Source organism: Dendrobates tinctorius, unplaced genomic scaffold (genome assembly GCF_039654945.1).
Source record: "Dendrobates tinctorius isolate UK_male_01 unplaced genomic scaffold, ASM3965494v1 ptg000004l, whole genome shotgun sequence".
In the NCBI taxonomy this organism is placed as follows: domain Eukaryota; kingdom Metazoa; phylum Chordata; class Amphibia; order Anura; family Dendrobatidae; genus Dendrobates; species Dendrobates tinctorius.
This window is the reverse complement of record NW_027361672.1, coordinates 571,719-596,680: the sequence shown is the minus strand read 5'-3', so window position 1 is coordinate 596,680 and position 24,962 is coordinate 571,719. Positions and strand designations below refer to the sequence as shown.

Sequence of the window (24,962 nt, the reverse complement as noted above, 5' to 3'; positions counted from 1 at the left end):
CGGGGGAGCGTCCAACCGTTTTTTATCGGCATACCTCTTCATCCTGAGGCTGGCTTTTTCGAGGGCAACTTTAGTCTCCCTCCAAATCTGAGAAAAGTCTGTGGACAAGGAGTCTGCTGCCGGTACACCCGAGGCAGGGGAAACAGGAAGAGGAATGCCGGGGTGTTGGCCAAAAACCACAAAAAAAAGGAGACTTGGAGGAGGCCTCGCCCGGATGGTTGTTATAGGCGAATTCTGCCCAAGGAAGCAGAGAGACCCAGTCGTCTTTTTGTGCATTGGTGAAATTCCGAAGATATGACGTGAGAGCCTGGTTGACTCGCTCCACTTGACCATTAGACTGGGGGTGATAGGCAGAGGAGAAATCCAGAGTTATCTTTAACAATCCGCAGAGTGCTCGCCAAAAACGAGAGGTAAATTGAACTCCCCGATCCGAGACGATATGCTGAGGAAACCCATGGAGGCGGAAAACATGGAGTGGGAAGATTTTCACCAACTCGGGAGCAGTAGGCAGGCTGGGCAGAGCTATAAAGTGGGCCATTTTGGAAAATCGATCCACGACCACTAATATCACCGTATATCTGGAAGATGGAGGCAAATCGGTGACGAAATCCATAGCAACATGGGTCCAAGGTTTGGCAGGCACCGGTAATGGATGCAAGAGACCCGAAGGAGGATGTCGAGGGACTTTATTTCGGGCGCAGGAAGGACAAGAGGCCAAGAAATACAAGACGTCTTTGCGAAGGGAAGGCCACCAATAATGACGGGAGACGAGAGAGAGAGTCTTTTTAACTCCTGCATGTCCAGAGAACTTAGACGAATGGCTCCAACGTAGAACCTTCAGTCTGTCTTCACTTCGAACGAGGGTTTTACCGGACGGTGGGGACACTATGTTCAGTGGAGCCACAGTAAGGATTTTGGCAGGGTTGATGAGATGTGCAGGACCCTCCTCCTTATCCACTGATAAGAATGACCGTGATAAGGCATCGTCCTTGATGTTCTTGTCCCCGGGCCGGAAGTGGAGTTCGAAGTCAAAACGTTCGAAGAACAGTGACCATCTGGCCTGCCGAGGATTAAGGCTTTGAGCGGACTGAAGGTAAGCCAAATTCTTGTGATCCGTGAAGATGGTGAATGGATGGATGGCTCCTTCAAGCAGATGACGCCATTCCTCGAGAGCCAACTTTATGGCCAACAGTTCTCTATCTCCAATCGCATAGTTTCGTTCAGGAGCGGAGAAAGCTTTAGAAAAGAACCCGCAGGTGAGAGTACGGCCAGAAGAAGACTTTTGCATCAGAACAGCTCCAGCTCCCACTGAGGATGCGTCGACTTCGAGAATAAACGGCCTGTTGGTATCCGGGCGATGGAGTACAGGAGATTTCGCAAATTCCTGTTTCAAAGCTTCAAAAGCATCTTGCGCATCAGGAGGCCAGAGGTTGGGATTGACTCCTTTGCAGACAAGAGCGGAAATAGGTTTAGTCAAAGACGAGAAATGGGGAATAAATTGCCTATAATAATTGGCAAACCCCAAAAAACGTTGAATTGCCTTTACACCAAGAGGACGTGGCCAATTGAGAACTGCGGAGACTTTCTCGGAGTCCATCTCCAACCCCGAGCTCGAGACGATGTAACCAAGAAAAGGCAACGAAGTCTGCTCAAAAATGCACTTTTCCAACTTAGCAAAAAAGTGGTTTTCTCTGAGACGTTGGAGAACTTGTCGAACATCTCGACGATGCGTGGCTAGATCGGGGGAGTAGACCAAGATATCGTCCAGGTAGACCACGACACAAGAGTAGAGGAGGTCTCGAAAGATGTCGTTAACGAGTTCCTGGATCACTGCAGGGGCGTTGCAGAGACGAAACGGCATAACCAAATATTCATAGTGCCGCTAAGCCCCGCCCCATCCGGTCATTTCCTCCTACTATCGCACACGGCTGCATGCGATCTGCGCACCCTATCTTTAGCATAGGGTGCGCTGGCTGTGTGCTAGTAGGATTTGTGCGTGCACTGCGCACTTTTGAAGGTGCGCCGGTGTGCGCCGAACGCACCATGTTGCATTTTGGTGCGCTCGGCGCACCTTCAAAAGTGCGCAGCGCACACAAAAATCCTACTAGCGCACGGCCAGCGCATGGTCTGCACACCCTATGATAAAGATAGGGTGCGCAGATCACATGCAGCCGTGTGCGATAGTAGGAGGAAATGATGGGGCGGGGCTTAGTGGCGCCGTGCGCTGCCTGTTAAATGCGCTAGTGTGAAACTAGCCTAAGGGATGCACGTCCCTTGGATACCCGATGTGTACGTTAGTTACCAGCTCCCTGCATCAGCGCGCTGGTAACTAACGAACACAGCGATGCCGCACGCTGGGCGTCGCTGTGCTGATCGCTGGTGAAGCTGTCTGTTTGACAGCTCATCAGCGATCATGTAGTGACTCACCAGCGACCCTGACATGTTGATATCGTTGTCGGGATCGCTGGTGAGTCGTTATGTGTGACGGGGCCTTAACATGAAGATCCATCGTGACTCTGATTGTAATAATTTCTTATCTAAAGGACCACCCCTCCCTGATGTTCTTATATGTTCAAGTCCAAGCACCCTAGTATTGCGATAGCTCCCCGCATGATGAGTTAGATAATGGGAAGCCACCGAGGTAAGGGTCTTGCCTTTGCGGACATCCACCGAAGCTGTGTTGATGGTAGAAGAATGCCTTTGTATTCTGCGATGCAATTCTTGTGAAGTCTAACCCACATAAATCTGCGGGCAAGGACATATGATGGCATAGACAACACTAGCTGTTTTGCAGTTAATGTACGCTTTTAGCCTGTGCTGCACCTGATCAATGGGATTACAAAATGTGTCCCGCTTCGGATGCATAAATGGACAAATATTGCACTCCCCACAAGGGAAAGAGCCCTTCAGAACAATGCCCCTATTTAACCTAACACTGGGTCTACTGTAATGACTGTTGGTAAGAATATCTTTCAAATTGGGTGCTCTCTTGGCAGTAATCAAAGGCCGTTGGCTCACAACCTTGGATGTCTGCAGATCAGTTGTCAGAATAATCCAATGTTTCTGTAAAATATGTCTTACCTGAGCCCAATGAGTATTGAAACTTGTGATGAAATGAACATTGTTGTCCGTAGATCTCTTGATAGGAGTTAATAGTGATGCTTGTGACTGTAGATTAGCCCTCTGGTAAGCTCGAGATATACATTTGTTAGGATAGTTCCTCTTCTTAAATCTCTCAGTAAGATCTCGTGCTTCCCTCCAAAAATCCGAGTCCCTTGTGCAGTTCCTCCTGACCCTCTTGAATTGACCAACCGGAACACCATTCTTGGTGTGTGTTGGATGGAAACTTCCATATTGAAGCAAGCTATTGGTGGCAGTTGGCTTGCGATAAAGACAAGTAGACAGCATGCCATCTTGACACATGATGCTCAAATCCAGAAAATTCACTGAAAAAGATGAGATGGTGTGAGTCAAATAAATGTTAAAGGGGTTGTCATTTAACTCATTCAAAAATGGCAAGCATTCCTCGGAGGCTCTTTTGGTAAAGGGGGTTTGATTTAAGCTCTCAATTGTACAAAGATACTAATCACTGCTTCTACTTTTCATGCATCGGTGCTTGTATATGCGTATATCCTTGTGCTTTTTTGTATCCCTCAACAATTGTTTTGCGTGTATTGGAACCACATTTCCGCCTTGTCTGTAATTTATTTATTATTTTTCTAATTAATATTGTATATTTTTTCATTTTTTTATTTTTTTCATATTTTTCTTTATTTGTATTTATTATTTATTTTTTTTTATTTATATTTTTTTCACCCCCCCCCTTTCTTAACATTTATTTTTTATTTTTCATTATTGTTTATTTTTATTTCATATATATACATATTTTTCCTTGTTTTTCATTTTCATATATTTGCTTATTTTTTTTCTTATTGTTATTTGTTTTGTTCATCATATATTCATCATCTACACACACTTATTTTGTTTTTTATTTATTTTACTTTCAGTACTATTCCACTATTTGTATTCAGTACCAGTGTGCTGTCTCCATAGGTTTTTTCCTCATTTGTTTTAGTCTTTCCTGTCAGGTCCTCGTTATTTAATATATTTCATGTGTGCACTTGTTCAATATAGTCCTCATATTGCAGACCTCGGCGAAGCCTCCCATTTTCTCTGCCTTTACTCTGACTCCCGGGAGCCGCGCATGCACGCCACATTTTTTCCTTGTCCCATGCACCGCGCTGGTTTCATTTACCAGCGCGTGCGCACTGGACATGTTTGGGCAGAGACGTCTGCCAGGCTCTTCTAACCTCCCACGTCACTTCCGTTTCCGGCTCTGCACATTTCCCCACAGGTGGAGGCGGCAAGCACTCCAGATACAGGTATTTAAAGGCATTAGAAGCTAATGAATGCACACTTCCCCTGACTAAGCCGTCCGTGTAACGGCGACACGCGTTGGGTTTTTCCCAACTGTTACCCCTCCTGTGCTCATGCCCCACTATGGCCTTTTCACTTTATTATTTTTTGTTCCACCTGCAACCTGGTTGTTTCCTACTTGGCCCCTGGGTGGCTGAATATCATTGGTATGTACTGTTTAGGTGCATTTTTTGTGACCTTGTGGCCTTTCACTTTCTACCATTGAGGTCTGCTCCACCAGCACATTGTTTTGTGCTTCATTTTATTCTATACACTTATTTGGTGTTATTTAGGGCACATCTTTGCATATTTTGTGTATGCATCAATTGCTGAGGGTCACATTGAGACTCAGGCCTATCTTCCTGGGCATTTTTTGACATCTTTTATTGGTGTTGGTGGATATGGCAATTTTTGCCAAATATGATGTTGATTGCATACTGGGGGTCCCATACATACATGTAGTCTCCATGATTGGCTATTTCAATTGAGGATTGAAGATCATTTGTCATATTATGGCTTGATGATTCATATCTGTCTGCACGCCTTATTCATTTATATTGTGGCTTGATGGTGTAATGTGTACTGTTACCTGTTTGTATGCCTTTCATTGTATGGGGAGACTCATCTATTAATTTTCTGTACAGAAGAGGGGTTAACAGTGGGTTGGATTGTCACTGTTTTATATGTTTTTATACTGTTGCTAATAAAGCTTTTCCTGCATACTATTATTGGTTGGTGTGCATTTCCATAGTGGTCCTCCTTTCTTCTCCCTCTGCAACTTACTGTTATAAAATGGTCCGATTCACTTTCTTTCAAACAAAATGGCACTGGCTGCCACGCCTTTGCAGTAGCATTTATTGCATTCCAATAGATGCTACTGCGCAGGCTCCGGTGCCATTTTGGCAAAGAAAAAAAAATAGGCTTCATCAAGAAGGTCACCTGAGGCGCGTGTGCAGTAGCATCTATCGGATCTTGATAGATGCTACTGCGCAGGCACTGGCGCCACTTTGCTAGATGAAAAAAAAGGCTCCATCAAGATGACAGCGCTTTCGCAGTAGCATCTACTGGAATGATGCTACTGCACAGGTGCCATCTTGATGAAGCCAAATTTTTTTTTTAAGCTCTGCCAAAATGGCGGCAGAGATTTGGCTTAGTGACTCCCTGATTTTGCTTAGTGCCTTATTTATACTAATGACTGTGTAAGTGTTATACCAAATGTGCAGTGTTCTTAGCTCCCAACCGTCCCGGATCTGGTGGGACAGCCCCGTTTTTGACTGCCTGTCCTGCTGTCCCGTGCAGGAGCTTATTTTTCCCGCACTGCACTGATAAGCTGCACGCCCCCCATGCACCGACCCCATCCTCGCCTTCCCAGAGACCCCTCACAGCCTTTGATGACATCGCTAGACTGTTCTCTTCTGTACACACAGGACCGTGATGAGCTCACAGGAGGGGAGGAGTCAGGGGTCACATGATCAGAAGCCTCGGTGTATGCAGGAGTCTGCTGTGCTGGTCGTCATGGTGCTCGATGGGGGAAGTTTATGTGTGGGGTCAGGAGGGGTTTACAGGGTGAATGTAGCAGAGCCGCGTGTGTACGAGGTGTATGGAGTGGAGCCACGTGTGTATGAGGTGTATGGAGCGGAGCCGTGTGTGTACGAGGTGTACGGAGTGGAGATGTGTACGGAATGGAGCCGTGTGTGTGTGTACGAGGTGTACGGAGCCGAGCCGCATGTGTACGAGGTATACGGAGCAGAGATGTGTACGGAGCGGAGCCGCGTGTGTTGACGAGGTGTACGGAGCGGAGCCGCGTGTGTTGACGAGGTGTATGGAGCGGAGATGTGTACGGAATGGAGCCGTGTGTGTACGAGGTGTACGGAACGGAAGTCCTGTGTGTACAAAGTGTACGGAGCTGAGTCGTGTGTGTACGGAGCGGCACCACTTGTGTGCGAGGTGTATGGCGCAAAGCCTCATGTGTACAAGGTTTACGGAGTGGAGCCATGTGTTTACTGAATGGAGCCATGTGTGTGCAAGGTCTACGTTGCGGAGCCGTATGTGTACAAGGCATACTAAGTGGAACCGTGTGGGTATGAGGTGTGCGGAGCCATGCGTGTACAAGGTGTATGGTGGGGAGCATTCATACCTCCCAACCATCCCGGATCCATTGGGACAGTCACGATTTTGAGAGGGTCTGCTCCACTGTCCCGGCCGGGAGCTTACTTTTCCTGCGGACTCAGGAGTACATGTCGGAGCCTGAGGAGCACTTAAAAATTCACACGTGATGTTCCACCAGAAGTGACTTGCTAGAAGCTGCAAATGAAGAAATTTCGGGAGGAGATTGTGATGGAACCATGAAGGCACTTCAGGGAATGCTTCAGATCAATCACTGTGTCCTCTGACAGCACGGACAGCGGGATTGCCTTGGAATCGGGGATGCCGGCCATGTGAGCGGATCATGATATGTCCTGCACCAGGAGGCTGAGGTGGGCATTACAATGGGAGCCGGGCTGCTATAGTATCTTTATAGAATCTTTTTTCTTTCTCTCTTTGTTTCTCTCTCTCTGTTTCTTTCTTTCTCGCTCTAATCTTTCTTTCTCTCTGTTCTTTCTTTCTCTTTCTTTCTCTCTTCTTTCTTTCTCTCAGTTCTTTCTTTGCCCTCTTCCTTTATCTCTCTGTTCTTTCTTTCACTCTGTTCTTTCTTTCCCCTCTTTCTTTCTCCAATCTTTCTTTCGCTCACTAATATTTCCTTCTTTCTCTAATCTTTCTCTGTTCTTACTTTATCTCTCTGTTCTTTCTTTGTCTCTCTGTTCTCTCTTTCCCCTTTCTTTCTCTCTGTTCTTTCTTTTTCCCTCTCTGTTCTTTCTTTCAGCTCTTTCTTTCTCTTTCCCTCTCTGTTCTTTCTTTCTCCCTCTCTGTTCTTCCTTTCCCCTTTCTTTTTTCTTTCTGTTGTTTTTTTTCTGTCCCCTCTTTTTTCTCTCTTCTTTTATTTCTCTGTTTCTTTCTTTCTCTCTCCTTTCTTTCTCTCTTTCTTATCCTTTCCCCCCTTTCTTTCCCCTCTTTCTTTCTCTGTTCTTTCTTTCTCTCCTTTCTCTGTTTTTCTTTTTTCTCTCTCACTGTTCTTTTCCTCAGTACCAGTCAGTGTGCCCACAGTATCAGCCACTGTGCCCATAATGCCAGCCACTGTTCCCTCAGTACCAGTGTGATCAGCAGTGCTAAATAGTTGTGGTTGGGGTGTGTACATGGGTGTGGCTAGTTTTGAAATGGGTGTGGCCTAGAATTTGCCGCGGCGCGTGCCGCAACCTTTGTCCCTCTTTCTCTTCAAAAATTGGGAGGTATGAGTGTTTTATACACCCACAGGTATAGGACGTCCTCATAGCTATGTGGTCGTGTCATCCGCATTACCCATGTTCACAGTATGTGCATCTGTAGGTCTACTCTATGGGCAACTTTACTTTAGAAACATCATATTTTAGTTTATCTTTCTATTAGGGTTAGTTATAGATGGTGCCAAATGGGAAGACTGCGGAACCTCCTGAATACATAGAGCGAACTGTCTGGAACATGTTTTCTAAATAACTTGTAGAAACTGACTTTATAGTGTAGAGTTGTAAAGTGATTATTCATGGTGACAAGCTCAGTAACACATTCCAGGGGAGGGAGGAGGGATCAGGCTTTCTACTTAAAGCCTCTTGTCATTTGTGGTCTACTGAAGACTCCTCTGCTGGGAACTGTAAGTCACAGGTAAGAGCAGGATGCTGCAAGGTTTATAGAAAATATATATACATATTTAAGAGGTATCGGAGTATTGCAGAATATATATTATATATAATTATAATAATTTGTTATGAATGAAATAGAGGATATGTAATGTTTCCTACCTGTTCTACCATAATGCAACCTACAGCAAGTAAGCAAGCGTTGTTTTATTTACAAGCTCTCTTGGTTGTATTGGACCAGAGAGCCAAAAACATGGCATTGTTAGATTAGAAATATATATATATAGTAATTGAGTGAATAATCAGATGGAATACAAAAAAAAAGAGGCAATCCAGCACTTAGGGTTAAAAACTTAAAATATTTTATTTAATCTTCCTTAAACATATTTTAACTGCAAAGCATGCAATTGCAAACCTCCAATGCGTTTCAAGCTAGACAAGGCTCTTGTTCACAACATAAGTGAAAAATCAGAAACTAAAATTGTTATACATTATCATCCTATAGTTTCCAGTTTATAAATGAGACCTGTACACATTAGCTGTAATATGGCTGAAACGGCGATGCTTACATTCGACAGCCACCTCTATATATTGTGAGGTAGCGCTGTCTTTCAAGTAGGGGATACTCGCTCAGCAGCCACAAAATCAGATCCGGTACAGGTTTTCCATAAAACCAACACAGTCCATGCTATTTATTCAGCAGCATAAACTCATAACAGCAACATAAAGTTCACTTAACAGCATAGCGTCCGTGACAGAGTTCAGCTCTGTTACTCTGTAGTTCTGCAGGTTATGCATACACAGGCTTTCTAGTCTCGGTTATCTCACCCACATCAGGGTAACCTCATCCTTTATCATACTGCAGACGTCCATTCCCTCCAGGGAACTATCAGGCACGTGCAGCCATTCACCACAGCCAGTTCACAGGCTGTTAGCCAGGAAGCTCCATGTCAGCGGGACCTTCCACACTGGACCAATCGGGTCCCAGCATTCACCCCATGTGACCTACCCTGGCCACATTATATGGTCCATAGCCACGCCCACCGGGTCACATGACTATGACCTCATCACAGGTCCTTCACACACACATATACACTTTACAATAGCGTTATTAAACACACCCCCTGGGTGGGTTTGTAGGTAACTAGTTCCTGACACATTGAACCAGCACCTCAGCAGTATCACTGCTGATTAACACACACACAGATCTCCATCTCAAGGCCACCTACCATGAGATACATAACGGTCATTCCGTATCTTGCCATTCATCCACTCTCCTGGGACCTCCAAACAGTGCCCCCTAGTGGACACAGTGGTCACCACAATATCAAGAGGTTTTATGCAGTTGCTGATCAGCTGCAGCTCAACAATAGCGTGCACACGCATAGTCTTGCTCGACAAGGTAGAAAAGAACTATTGTACGGGGCCTTAAGTTATTAAGCTGTGTATTACTGAACAACCCATTTAACTCCCAAGTTGTGACATTAAGCTGTTTCTCCCACTTATTTCGTTATTTTAATAAGTCGTGGGAAGGTAAATTTTAGTGGCAAAGGGTGATGTCAGTGCAACGGATGTGCTGTCAGTATGGTGGATTTATTGTCGATGTATTGCATGAGAGAAGCATAGGTACACAAACTATAAGTGTGTGATGTCATTGCTGGGCTTTGTGGTAACATAAGACAAATTGTTTATTTTTAATTACCCTTGATAAAGCCAGTCTCATTATGGCGATATTTGTATGAAGCTTTGCCCAAGATGGCAGTTTTAAAATGTGATCATAATAAGATTCATAAGAATTGTTGATGATTATACACTGTGCTTAAAGTATACATTATTTTAGATAACCTACTATTATGTGATATTCATTGGTATTGGGGATTGTTGGTTAAGGTCCTGTTACATTTAGCGATGCACCAGCGATCCCGACAACGATACGACCCGGTCAGGATCGCTGGTGCATCGCTAAATGGTCGCTAGTGAGCTGCCAAACAGGCAGATCTCACCAGCGATGCAGCAGTGGTCGTTACTTACCTGTCACGGCAGCTCTGGTGACGACTTTCTCCCGCGTCCATGGAGTCACTCGTCGGCGCCAGCAGGAAGCCAACGACGAGAAATGGACCAGGACGATCTCGCGCGATCAGCGATATCCAGCGGGGAGCCGGGTCAGAGATAAGTGTCACATGTAGCGAGATCGCTAGCGATGTCGCTGTTGTGTCACAAAATCGGTGACGCTTTAGCGATATCGCTAGCGATCTCGCTATGTGTGAAGGGGCCTTTACAGTAATCTGTGAGCAGTGGTTGGTAAGGGGTTAAGTAAACAAACTAAACCAGTATAGTTACTGTGCTGCAAAAGCAGGGCAAAGGGTAGCAGGGAATACTAGAGACGTTTGCTCTTGCTAAGGGTAAGTGCACATGACATGTTTTTCGGGCATATTCCGCTTTAGAAATGCCAAAAAGAATGAACATAGGCACAGCAATGTCAAAACAACTTGCTGTTCAGTTTCTGGGGCTTTGTTTAACCTCTTCAGGCTTTGAAATTTGCAAAGTAGCTAAAAGAAGTGACCCAATCATTGTTCAGGTGGCCTCTGCTTTGAACATGCTCACTAGTGTATGTATTCAGTTAAAATTAAACGGTACTGGAAAAACACTGCCATTTAAAAGACACCATGTACACGTAGACGAGCGCATCGCTAATGCATGTCAAAATCAGCATGCGTTAGCGATGTGCCGTCATTCTGTGACGGACCCTCGGACACGGTCCGCTAGCGTGATCGCATAACGCTATCCAAAAAAGAAGTACCTTAGGCTTGGGTACATATTGCGTTTGGGTGCTGCATTTAACGCATCCATTACATAGCGGCATTAACGCTATGTAACGGATGCGCTAACGCACCCATACACTACTATAGACGAGCGCATCGCTAATGCATGTCAAAATCAGCATGCGTTAGCGATGTGCCGTCATTCTGTGACGGACCCTCGGACACGGTCCGCTAGCGTGATCGCATAACGCTATCCAAAAAAGACGTACCTTAGGCTTGGGTTCATATTGCGTTTGGGTGCTGCATTTAATGCATCCATTACATAGCGGCATTAACGCTATGTAACGGATGCGCTAACGCACCCATACACTACTATAGACGAGCGCATCGCTAACGCATGTCAAAATCAGCATGCGTTAGCGATGTGCCGTCATTCTGTGACGGACCCTCGGACACAGTCCGCTAGCGTGATCGCATAACGCTATCCAAAAAAGACAGTTGCGCTAGCGCAGTCCGTATAACGCATATGTTGAACGGACTGCCCTAATGCAATCTAAACCTGGCCTTAAAGGAGTGGTCAGAAACTAAAATTTATTTTAATCCTAAATATCTTTTTAATGTACCAATCTAATATTTTTTTTACATACTTTAAAGATTTCCTACCAATCCCTCACTACTAACCCCTTAAGGACCAGGATTATTTCCGTTTTTCTGTATTTCCATTTTTTGTTCCTCTTCTTCCCAGAGAGATAACTTTATTTTTCTGTCAATATGGTGAGGGCTTGTTTTTTGCGGGACAAGTTGTACTTTTGAACGGCACCAATGACTTTACCATATTGTGTGCTGGAAAATGGGAAGAAAATTCCCAGTGGGGTGAAATTGAAAAAGGTGCAATTTCACAATAGTGTTTTTTTTGTTTTGTTTTTTTTTAACCATGTTCACTAAATGCTAAAACTGACCTGCCATTATGATTCTCCAGGTCACTGAGTTTGTGGATATCAAACATGTCTAGGTTCTTCTTTTTTTTAATTTAAGTGGTGAAAATAAAATCTAAATTTTTTTTTTTTTTTTTTACACAAAGTCACCATTTCCCGAGATCCATAGCATCTCCATTTTTTGGGATCTGGGGATGGATGAGGGCTTATTTTTTGAGTGCTCGATCTGATGTTTTTATTGATACAATTGTGGTGTAGATACAATCTTTTGATTGCTTGTTATTGCATTTTATTGCAATGTTGCAGTGACCAATAAAAACATAATTCTGGCGTTTTGATGTTTTTTTCTCGTTATGCCATTTACCGATCGGATTAATTCTTTTTATATACTGATCGCCCGATTCTGAGCCCTGCAATACCAAATGTGTGTTTTTAATTTATTTTTGTTTTATTTTGAATGGGGCAATTGAGGGGAGATTTAAATGTTTATATACTTTTTTATATTTATTTTGCTGTGTGTAGCAGAAATACTCACTTGTTCTGAGCGCCAACCGCTGGATGGCGCTCATAGCGATCCAGCAACAACAACCACAGGGGTCTCTTCCAGACCCCGGGTTGTCATGCCAACCCATTGGTCACCCCCCCCGGTCACGTGACATTGGCGCCAGTGGGCGGGATTAATGATGCACTTCCACCACTCGTATATTAAATGCCCTTTCAGAGTTTAACATGGTAACAGATATGGGTGGATTGCGATTCCACCCGCGGCTGTTAGGGGCACATGACAGCAGATCAGCTGTCATATGCTGCAAAGGGTGCGGGCTCATCGCCGGAGCCCACACCAAACGTGGAGGCGTCCAAAGTCGAATATATCCATCATTAGACATTAAGAGGTTAACTGCTTTATTTTTTTAAATTTTTTTACTACTTGCGTGATTACGCTTCGTTTGCGAATCAAAGTGGATACTGTGTGAGTCCTCATCAGGGAGCAGAGGCTGCGGTCAGTGCCACAACCTGTGCCCTCGCGCTAAAATGCAGCATCATCAGTGACGTCTTTCATTGGCTTGGCTGGTCTTTGCTCTACTGAGCATGCGTAAGTTGTCAATTTCAACGTATGCTCGCCCAATGGGATCTTGTCACTGTACACTTTTTTTCAGTGCATAATCATAATGGGCTTTTTTGCCAGTTCTGAGTAGAAGTGATGAGCCAGCAAGAGAGTGCGTGGTTAGTGCGCCTTGTAAGGAGAGCAGCAGAAACCTGTGCCCCCCCCACAAGTGATATCACAGTGCGTGTGATATGAGGATTCACAAGTCTGTAGACACATAGTGACTGCAGACTTGTATCATAAGGCTGCAAAAACCCCTTTAACTTATGCTAACAAAGATTGCTGAAGACTTTTTTTTCCCATTTATAGCTCTGAAAGAATATTCTAACAGCCTTAACCTTTGAAGAGTCCCAACACATATGTGCACACACTCAGAAATTGCAGTAAAAAAAATTCTGCTGTAAATACTGATGTGTAGGCAGGAAAAACAACATGAGATACATGCGTTTTTTTGTGTGTTTTTTTGGATGCGTTTTTCCCATTCATTAGTATGGGTTAAATCTGCATCAAAAACACTGAAATAATTGACATGCTGCAGATTTAAATCTGCAAGGAAAAAAATAGGCAACGTGCATTAGACTAGGTTTTGTGACAAATCTGTCCAGAAATAAACATGACAAAAAATACCCTGATACCTTGATATCAGTTATCCAATCATGTGGCCAATCATAAGTAGGCAGCAACATGTAGGGGAAAGAAAAACACCCCTAGAGCAGATTCCGTCGTCCCGCACTAGCTGCTGTGATGAAAGCTGAAAAAGTCCTAGTAATCACACTTATGTCTGCTTTATTCCAGGCATTATGTATCGTATTTTTCGGACTAAAAGACGCACTTTTTTTCTTCCAAAATTTTCGAGGAAAGTGAGGGGGTGAACCTTAGGCTGAGTGCCCACGTAGCGTTTTTTTAAGCGTTTCCGCCACGTTTTTGCCGCAGTGTAAACGCTTAAAAAAACGCATTTCCATGCAATCCTATGGGATTCCGCAATTGCTGTGCCCATGCTGCAGATTTTACCACTGCGGAATCGCATCGCGGTAAAATCCACAGTATGTCCATTAAATCTGCGGAATCGTGGCGATCTCGCCTCCGTAGGATTGCATTGAAATGCTTACTTTACGCATGTGGCTATGCCCACCAAGCGTAAAGTGAGCGCTTCATGTATGGATGGTACTCGGTCTGGAGGAGAGGAGACTCTTCTCCATTCCCTGGGTACCATGTGCCTGTAAAAAATAGAATTAAAATAAAAAATCGGGATATACCGTATATACTCGTTTATAAGCTGACCCGTGTATAAGCCGACCCCCCCCCCTAATTTTGTCACAAAAAAATGGGAAAACTTACTGACTCGTGTATAAGCTGAGGATGGAATCCATAGACTATGCCCCCATATGCTGCTCCATAATTTATGCCCCCATATGCTGCTCCATAATTTATGCCCCCATATGCTGCTCCATAGTTTATGCCCCCGTATGCTGCTCCATAGTTTATGCCCCCATATGCTGCTCCATAGAATATGCCCCATATGCTGCTCCATAGACTATGCCCCCATATGCTGCTCCATAGACTATGCCCCCATATGCTGCTCCATAGACTATGCCCCCATATGCTGCTCCATAGACTATGCCCCCATATGCTGCCCCATAGACTATGCCCCCATATGCTGCCCAATAGACTATGCCCCCATATGCTGCACCATAGAATATGCCCCCATATGCTGCTCCATAGAATATGCCCCCATAAGCTGCCCCATAGAATATGCCCCCATATGCTGCAAAAAAAACCCAAAACATACTCTCCTCTCCTGGGACCATCGCCGCTGTCTGCCGCTTCTTGTGTCAGCGACTGTTCAGCCAGCAGAGGGGCGGCGCGCACTAACCACGTCACCGCTCCCCCTGCTGGCTAAACGTCACTGACACAGGATGCAGCAGAGACAATGGTGAGCAGCAATGGATCGGGGGACAGGTGAATATCGCTATACTCACCCATCCTGCCGCGGTGTATGCAGCCTCGTTTCTCCACTGTCTCCTTTCCGGTCTTCAGCGGTCACGTGGTGCCGCGCATTACACTCATGAATATGAGCGGTACCACGTGACTGCTGAAGACAGGAAGGGAGACAGTGGAGAAGCGAGTGAGGCTGCAAAGACCGCGGCAGGACAGGTAAGTATGATCTCTAACACCCCCGCCGACCCCTAGGTATATGACCCGTGTATAAGCCGAGAGGGGGACTTTCAGCCCAAAAAAATGGGCTGAAAATCTCTGCTTATACACGAGTATATACGGTACTCACCTTCTGTCAGCCCCCAGAGTCATCAGCGGTGCACGCGGCGCAGCCAGCATCTTCCTTTCCCAGGGATGCATTGCGCAAATCACCCCAGATGTGACCAACCTGTCAGTCACTTTTCCAAGTGATACTTCAAATCGCTTGGAAAAGCGCTAGCATTCTGCAAGCTAAAAACGCTTGCAAAACGCTTGTGTTTAGTGGGAAAATGCATGCAAATTCCGCATGTGTTTTACCCGTGGTGGGGATTTGCGGAAATGCTGCAGAAAATTCTGCATCATTTCTGCAACGTGGGAACATAGCCTTATAGTCCAGATGTATAGCAGCAGGTCACGGGAGGCATGAGTTGGCGGCTGCAACTAACACTGCCCACTGCTAAAGAAAATGAATATTCACTGCTCCCCACGCTCATAATCCCGCCCACTTATATGCACTGAAGCCGCCGCCAAGAGGTGAGAGGGACTATGAACATGAGGAGCAGTGAATATTCATTTTGTTTAATAGTAGGCACACTGTTGGCTGCATCCGCAGTCTTCCTGCAACAGCTGGGCAATCACGTGTGTCCGCTATTAAAGAAAATGAATATTCACTGCTCCCTATGCCCAAATCCCACAGATCTTGTATGGATGTAGGCTTGTATACAAATATTTCTCTCTTCCTGTATGGTGGCTTGCAAAATTATTCACCCCCTTGTTTTTTTACCTATTTTGCTACATTACAACCTGTGTTTAAATATTTTTGTAATCCGATTTGTGTGTGTAACGTCGGCACTCCTGCACGCTGCTCTTCTCCCCCGGCAGGGACGCTGGCTCACTCACCGCCGCGGCCCTGCAATCTCTCCTCCTTCTTCCGCTACTGCCGGGGGCTGTGCAGGGGTCGCAGATCCCTGAGCACTCTGCTTGGGGCATGTATGGTCCCGCTCTCTTAAAGAGACAGTGTGCGCCATCCTAAAGTGTCCCCAGCCAATGGCTGGGAGACACTTATTAGTTAAGGCATATCCACCTGATGGGTGGTGCTTGTGCAATGTTGTTAGTCTGTGTATAAAAGACGCTTGCTAGTTCTCAGGCCCAGTGCTTGCATCCCAGTATACCTGACTGTCTGCCAGCCGTGCCTGCCAGCGCCACTCGTCTACCCACCGTACTTGCCTTCATCTTTTTGCCAAGATACCAGTCTTACCCTCCAGTATCTGCCTGCCTGTGTGTCTGTCTTGCCAACCCCACTGTTTCCACCCACCTTGTCCCTCCTCAGATCGCGTTATTGACAGCCGCCGTACACCCAGGTTCAGACTTGGTGAGCCACCAAGTCACGCCCTCCAGGCTCTCCTCAGATCACGGCACAGTTGTTCCACCTCCCAGTACGTTACAGTGTGATGCATCAACACTAGTGATGAGCGAACGTGCTTGGATAATGTGTTATCCAAGTATGTTGGGCATGCTCGAATAATATGTTCGAGTCCCCAAGGCTGCATGATTTGCAGTTGTTAGACAGCCACAACACTTGCAAGGGATTGCCTGTTTGAACGCTCGCTTAGCAATAGTCTAAGGCTAGATTCATATTTGCATTCAGGAGGGCTGCGGATAGCTGCCTTCTTCCTCCCTTCCTGCTTTTCCGTGCGGTCGCCGCTTACGTCAAATCGCCGCATTGGGACACATCTGCATAGAACGCATGTCCCTGCGTATCCAATGTTAAAGATAGGTACGCAGGGAAACGCAGGAAGCATACAGAAGTAGGCCGAGGTTCAGGGAGGAAGAAGGGAGGTAGTAGCCATCCGCAGCCCTCCTGAATGCAAATGTGAATCTAGCCTAAATTTGTGAAGTGAAGAGATAAAAATGTGAGCATAAATTAAATTTATGGGATCAAATAACAAACCTGCCAACAGAGGGCTGCCCAATAAAACTCTCAGCCCGCTCAAGAAGGGCATTAATCAAAACGGCAGCACAGTGACCAAAGGTAAACCTGAAGGAGCGGCAGAGTTCTCAAGCAAAGACTGGAGTATCTGTCCATATGACCACAATAAGCCGTACACTCCATAGATGTGGCCTTGGCCTTTATGGAAGGGTGGGAAGAAAATAAGCCTTTACTTACACACACAAATTGCAAGGCTCATTTTGAGTTAACAGGAAAAACTTGAGAGACTCCCTAGATGTATGACAGAAGGTGTTGTGGTCGATGAGACCAAAATTTATCTTTTTGGTTACCACGGTAAACTCTATGGCGCCAAACCAACACAGCTCAGCACCTCACCCCAAGAACACCATCCCTACAGCATGATGCTGCCACCACCATGTTTCACCGTGGGGATGTTTTTTGGCAGCAAGGACAGGGAAAATGGTTTAAGTTGAGGGGAAGAGAGATGGTGTGAAATACAGGGATATTCTTGAGTAAGACTTGTTTGTCAGTGATTTGAGGCTTGGACATAAGTTCACCTTCCAACAAGACAATGACCCAAAGCATACTGCTAAAGCAACACTAGAGTGGTTTAAGGGGAAACGTGTAAATGTTTTGGAGTGGCCTAGTCAAAGTCCTGACCTTAATCCAATTGAATATTTGTGGTCAGACTTGAAGATTACTGTTCATTAGAGAAAACCATCTAACTTGAAAGAGTTGGTGCAGTTTTGTCTTTAGGAATGGGCAAAAACCTCAGTGGCGAATTGTGGAAAACTCTTAGAGACTTATCCAAAGCAACTTGCAGCAAAGGAGGCTCTACAAAGTACTAATTTTAGGGGGCGTGAATAGTTATGCACAATTAAGTTTTCAGTTATTTGTGTCCTATTTGTTGTTTGCTTCACAATAGAAAACCAAATGTTCATAGTTGTAGTTATGTTCTTTACATGTTATACCACAGCCCAAGAAGCATGAATTCTAAGGTTAACTAAGAGACATGCTATGAAAATATTAAAAAGTAAAGTTTTTATTGGCAATACATTAAAATACCATAAAAAGTAGTTTAGTTTTTTTTTCCTTATCACAGGATCTGGAACAATATATGTATAAAGCAGTATACAGTATGTGTCTTTAAAGATATCCAAGTTCAAAATATAATGATCAAATATTACATAAAGGGCAAATGTAAGATAGTATAATGTAAACCAAAGATGTTTGGCTTGAAAATACGTACAGGTGCTTCTCACAAAAAGGTAGGCGGCGCTGAGGAATACTGTATTTTTCGGATTATAAGACACACTTTTTACCCAAAATGTTTTTGTGAAAACGGGGGTGCGTCTTATGTCGATATACCTTATCGGCCACGGTGGAACAGGTTCCCAGGGTCGCTGCTGGAGGAGGCAAGAGTGAAGCGTTGCTGCAGGCTGGGATGAGGGGGTATTCCGATATGCGCCGCTGCGGGTGTTCGGTGGTGCGGGGGCTCTGCTGACATTATGTGAAAGCCCAGAGCCCCGCACTTACATGGTTTACTGTGCGGTGGACTCCGGGAAAATGGCTGCCAGGACATGCGCAGATGGAGATCTCGGCACCAAGATCTCCGGAGAGGAGAGCTGAGATCTCTGAGATCTCCTCTCCGGAGATCTTGGTGCCGAGATCTCCATCTGCGCATGCCCCGGCAGCCATTTTCCCGGAGTCCACCGCCCAGTAAGCCATGCAAGTGCGGGGGCTCTGAGATTTCACAAAATGTCAGCAGAGCCCCACCACCACCAAACACCCGCAGCGGTGCACATAGGAACGCTCCACTCTTGCCTCCTCCAGTAGCGGCCCTGGGACCCTGCTTCACCGCAGTCACCACCCCCACTAAGCAATAAGACGCATGGATTATAAGAAGCACCACCTTTTTTTTTAAGTTTTTTTAAGAAAAAAAAACAATAAAATTCCAGGTTGTGAGGTGTCACAACACGAAAAATGCAAGGGTATGAATACTTTTGCAAGCTACTGTAACTATGGAAACTGTGCAGTAGATGAAAAACACATGATGCTTGCTTCTCTTCCAAAAATGAAGCTATCCAGGAGTGCTATGAGCTCAGGACTGGGAGCAGCCAGTGGGGCAAGGCTACACTCATCTACCGTTTAAGGAAGGATTGCAGTCAAAAACCAAACCTTAAACATGGAAACAAGTCAAGTGACTCCACTATGCACTAACACATAACATTTTATTGTGCAGAAAAATTGCGACAGGTGATCCGAACTGATGAGTCAAATTTTGAAATCTTTGATCGCCACCGAAGATCGGTACAATAGTGCGTGTCTGCGGCAACAGTGGATCATGGTGGCATTTCCTTGCATGTTTGGGGTCTGCAATTCAGCAAATGAAGTTGGGGATTTCGTCAGGATTAATGCTGTCCTCAATGCTGAGAAATGATGGCTGATGCTTATCTATCACTAGATTATGGCCCGATGCTATCGCATCGGGAGGATGCGATAGCATCACACCTCTTGCCATGTTAACCCTCAACACACACTCCTCTTCACCTTTCACCATCTCCACTCACTCTTTCACTCCACATACGACCCCTTCTCTCATTCCGTCTCTCATACTCACGCCGTCATCGCCGCTGCTCCACGATCCCCGACATCATCTTCCGCCGGCGCCATCCTGGATCCAGACGTTGTCCACGCCGGCGACATGTTCTTGCGGCGACGCCATCTTGAGTATCGTGAAATCCCGCGATAGTCAAGATGGCGTCGCCGGAAGAACATGTCGCCGGCGTGGACGACGTCGGGATCCAAAATGGCGTCGGCGAAATCTCGCGAGTTTTCGCCGACGCCATTTTGGATCCCCACGTCGTCCTCGCTGGCGACATGTTCTTGCGGTGACGCCATCTTGACTATCGCGGGATTTCGCCGATCCAAAATGGCGTCGCCGCAAGAACATGTCGCCGGCGTGGACGACATCGGGATCCAAAATGGCGTCGGCGTAATCTCGCGAGATTTCGCCGACGCCATCTTTTTGGATACCGAGTCGTCCACGCCAGCGACATGTTCTTGCGGCGACGCCATCTTGAATATCGCGGGATTTCACGAAATCCAAGATGGCGTCGCCGCAAGAACATGTCGGCGGCCTGGAGAACGTCTGGATCCAGGATCGCGGCGGCGGAGGAAGATGTCGGGGCAGCGACGATGACGGTGTGAGTATGAGAAACGGAGTGAGAGAAAGGAATGTATGTAGAGTGAAAGAGTGAGTGGACGTGAGTGGAGGTGAAAGGTGAGAGGAGTGTGTGTTGAGGCGGTGTGGTGTGTTGAGGGTTAACATGTGCGTGTGTGGTGACGTCACCGGTTACAACTGGACGGAAGTTGTTACAACCGGAAGCTGCTTAGGGCATTTATTATTATAGATAGACTACCACAAAGGAGATGTCTGGCTCCAAATGTATTCAATAGTACAAGAACCCCAATTATACAGCCAATGTCAAGAACAAGAAGTCTTCGAAGTGATGAGACTGCTCCCACAGAGCCCTGATCTCAATATCATCAGGTCTGTCTGGGATTATATGAAGAGACAGAAGGGTTTGCATGAGCCTACATGCACAGATGATCTGCGGTTAGGCCGGTTTCACATTTGCGGTTGTGTCCGCAGTGTTTCTGACACATACATCCGCATGCGTCGTGTTTTCCTATCTTTAACGTTGTGGACGCAGGATGCGTTTGTATGCGTTCGACCGCGTTTGCTTACGCATGCGTCGTTTCGGGTTGTGCGGCGGTGCGCGGCTAAGGCAACATGTTGCAATTTTGGAGGCGGCAAATTGCTGCCTCCAAACACATGCAGACGCATGCGGAAGGAATGCGTCTGAACAGCTCATTACAGTCTATGGGAACACGTGCATACGCAAGCACATGCGTATGCTTTGCGCTTGCATACACAAGAATTTACATAAGACACATCCATTGGGTGTGGCTTATGAACATTCAAAAATTCGCCGGGAAAATAGCACTTGCCAATCGTCCACAAGCGCATGCATGCGTTTTTGCATGCGGTTGCGGACTATACGCTGCGTACTCAACTGCAAATGTGAACCTAGCCTTAGTTCTCCAAGATGTTTGGAACAACATCCTTCCTGAATTCCCTGAAAAAATGTGTGCAAGTTGTACCTAGAAGAATTGATGTTTTGGTTCTGTTTTTGAAGGCAAGGGGTAGAAACATCTGATATTGATTTTCCTTAGATTTTTCTTTTGAACTTTCGCTTTGCATTTTGTTAATTAATATATTAACACTTCTATTTTTAAAAACATTCTTACGTTACATCACATTTCAACACCTACATATGTATAAAATGTGCATTATCAGTGGTACACATTGAAAAAGCACAGTGAAGCCCATAAATGATTAAATTCTTCATTTAAACGCCGATATACAAATAATGTATTGCTACTGTAAAAACCTAAAGAAATGACACATTACTGCTTCTGACGGTTATGCTACGTAAGCAACTCTGCTTTTTCATATCTGCAATCTTTTTTGAAAGTAATGCTACTAATTCTATATGAAGGATAAGCCCAAATTCATTGAAAGATGCCTCAAACTCAGCAACCCTGCTTTCAGACAAAGGGTCAAATTATTGTGCCCAACAGCTTATCAATGGGAGTGTGTTACTCAGTACTAGTTTACATTATGGCTATTCTTTTATTTTACAGCTTTAAATTATGTCCAGTTCTACAGAATTCAGTGAGACAAAACAAGACAGGGTTCTTTCAGATGACGACTGGAAGCAAAAATGGGAAACAAGAAATATTGGGTTTCATGAAAATGATATACACCCGTAAGTATCTGAAGCTGGCTACACAGTGCATTTTTATACACACATGGACAAAATTGCTGGTACCCTTCTTTCAAAGAAAGAAACGATCGCAATAGTCACTGAAATAACATGAAGCTAAAGTAATTTTCAATTTAAATTTATTGAATATCAACTAATGAAGATCAGACATGAATTTGAAAATAGCCTTAACAAAAATAATGAAAATGTCAGGAACACCGCACTGAACTTGCTCACTCAGCCAGTGCGCGTGTCCTGAGTAAAGCGAACTGTGCTCAAAGATACCTGTGGAGCGGGCAGCAGCCGAGTAGATGCGTACTTCAGAACAGCAGGACCTGAAGCACGTGACTTCTAGGGGCGTGGCCTAAACTCCAGAGCGCTAGGAGCTGCAAGAGAACTCCTAGCAGGGTAACTGCAGGACAAAGTTACCAAGGGGCATAGACAGGGAGGATAGTCAGGACGTAGCCAATGAGTCATACACAGAGATAGCTGCAAGGTACAAGAGGGGCGAGCAGAGAGTAGTCAGATCACAGGCAATGAGTCATACACAGAGAGGGTAGCGCAGTACAGAATCAACAGGCAAACTCACAACGGGGAACAGAACCTGGTCAGAACCATATAAGCAAGCTATAACAACGAATAGGGACAGGCACACAGAGGTCACCACACTCGGCCAAAGGCAAAAGTATAACTGACAGGGATTGGAGCTTCTCAGGGGTTTAAGAAGCTCTCTCAGAACCAAAGAGAGGCCACAATCATTAACCCCAGGTGTGCAGGTCAAAACCTGCACTGAGCTCCAGACATTAACCCCTGACGTGCAGCTCAAAAACCTGCACTGGGATCATGACAGCCTTAGCTTAATATTTTTTTGCACAATCTTTTGAGGCAATCACTGCAAATAAATGATTTCTGTAACTCTCAATGAAACTTCTCCATCTGTCCATGGGTATTTTGGCCTATTCCTCATGATCAAATTGCTCCAGAGGTGTCAGGCATGAATGGTGCCTTCTCCAAACTGTATGTTTCAGTTCCTTCCGCAGATGTTCAATAGGATTTAGATCATGGTTTTGAAAAGGCCTCAGAATAGTCCAATGCTTTGGCCTTAGCTAAAAATATCCTAGAATGGCTGTGTTTTTGGTCGTTTTTCCCTTGGAGGATCTATCCCCATGACTCAGTAAAAGCTTTTCTGACACTGACCAAGCACTTTTCTCTCCAAAATGCTTGATAGTCTTGAAAATTCATTGTACTCTGTAAAGATTCAACACACCCTGTGCCAGATGCAGCAAAATAGCCCCGAAACATAACCAAGCCTCTTCCATGTTTTACAGTAGGTACAATGTTCTTTTCTTGGAATGCTTCATTTTTACATCTGTGAACATACAGCTGATGTGACTTGTCAAAAATCTCTAGTTTTGTCTCATTTGTCCACCGGACATTCTCTTAGAGGCTTTGTGGCTTGTCAATGTGCATTTTGGCAAAATCCAGTCTCCTTTTTTAAGGTTTGCTTTCAACAGTGGTTTCTTTATCAGTCGGCTTCTATAAAGTCCACTTTGGCTAAAACAGTGTGGGATACGTTGATGAGACACTGATGTACCTTGAAGCTCACCTCTAATCTCTTTGGAAGTTGTCCGGGGCTTTTTCATATTATCTCTGTCTTTAATTTGTCACCTTTTTTCCTCTTGCAGCCATGTCCAGCAAGGTTGGCTACAGTCCAATAGACTTTAAATTTCTATATAATATGTGCAACTGTAGTAACAATTGCAAAAAAAAGGGGGAGACAAAAAAGCGCAATAGGGTCTTATCCACGTTACAAAAGACAGTATATCATGAAATATGCTCACCTGGTTAGGATGAGATAAGAGCGTGTAGGTAGCGGCTGCTGCAGATCCACAGGTCTTCAGCGACCAAAGAAATCATGAATCCAAAGGGAGTCTGTAGCTATATTCCGCGCTGCCGCTTTAGACAAATTCCAGGAGAATGCTGTATGATTGCAGTGGTTTTATTCTACGCGTTTCAGGGGTCTCATGCCCCCTTCATCAGGAAATACCACAAATACATACAGGTATCTGTCTGTGATACCTGTATGTATTTGTGGTATTTCCTGATGAAGACTGGAATTTGTCTAAAGCGGCAGCGCGGAATATAGCTACAAACTCCCTTTGGATTCACAACTGTAGTAACAGGAACATCATCTGATAGCCTGTACCTTTAACATGTTTGTCTCTCATTTTCTTTCTAATCTCCTGAGACAATGCTTCCCTTAGCTTTCTTGGCTCTTCTTCAGTGTGGTACACATCATGACACCAAACAGCACTGTGATTACTTTTCACATTTGCTGATTGATTACAAATTTATAGACACCTTTGATGCTAATTACAGAATACACCTTAGTGAAACAAGTCACTATGGACAAATTATTTTCAGTCTTTTCTAGGAATACCATCATTTTTATCCAGGCCTATTTCATTAGTTTTTTAATTTTTCTGTTAAACTATAATTCAAAAGCAATGTCTGATTTTCATTAGTTGATATTTAGTAAATTTAAATTGAATATTAGTTTTGTCAGTTTCAAGCTATCTAATTGACCATTGTTTTTTTTATTAGTTTACCAGAAGGGTATCAATAAGTTTACCAGAAGGGTATCAATAAGTTTGTCCATGTGTGTAACTTTATGCCACAATGAATGTAGTAATCACCCTGCATGATGATGGTTCACCCTTAAACCCTTTACAATGTTGGTTGCAATAGTATGCCCACGTCGGAATCCCACAGTTTGATGTGAGATTCGGCGCTGAGCCCACATCTTTCCCGGCACTTTTCAGCTATTTTGAACAGCTGACATGTGCCTCTAACAGCCGCGGGTGGAAAAGCAATCCACCCGCGGCTGTTAACCTTTTAAATGCCTCTGTCAGTCTCTGACAGCGGCATTTAACTTGCTCTTAACGGAAGCGCGTCGGAAATCTCGCCCATCGGTGACCCATCACGTGATTGTGGGTCAACGATGGGTCGGCATGACAACCAGAGGTCTCCAGCACACCTCTATGGTTGTCATAGCCAG

At 45.0% G+C, this 24,962-nt stretch overlaps 1 protein-coding gene across 2 annotated transcripts in view; it reads left to right on the top strand.

The window, feature by feature from the left end:
• TPMT (thiopurine S-methyltransferase) overlaps nucleotides 1-24,962 on the top strand; it is a 74,184-nt gene that overhangs the window by 13,670 nt on the left and 35,552 nt on the right. For both annotated transcript variants that reach the window (XM_073566098.1, XM_073566097.1), the window contains one exon: nucleotides 21,783-21,907. In XM_073566098.1, coding sequence (XP_073422199.1) covers nucleotides 21,792-21,907 — 116 coding nt within the window. In that variant the 5' untranslated portion in view covers nucleotides 21,783-21,791. The remainder of the gene's footprint in view (nucleotides 1-21,782; nucleotides 21,908-24,962) is intronic.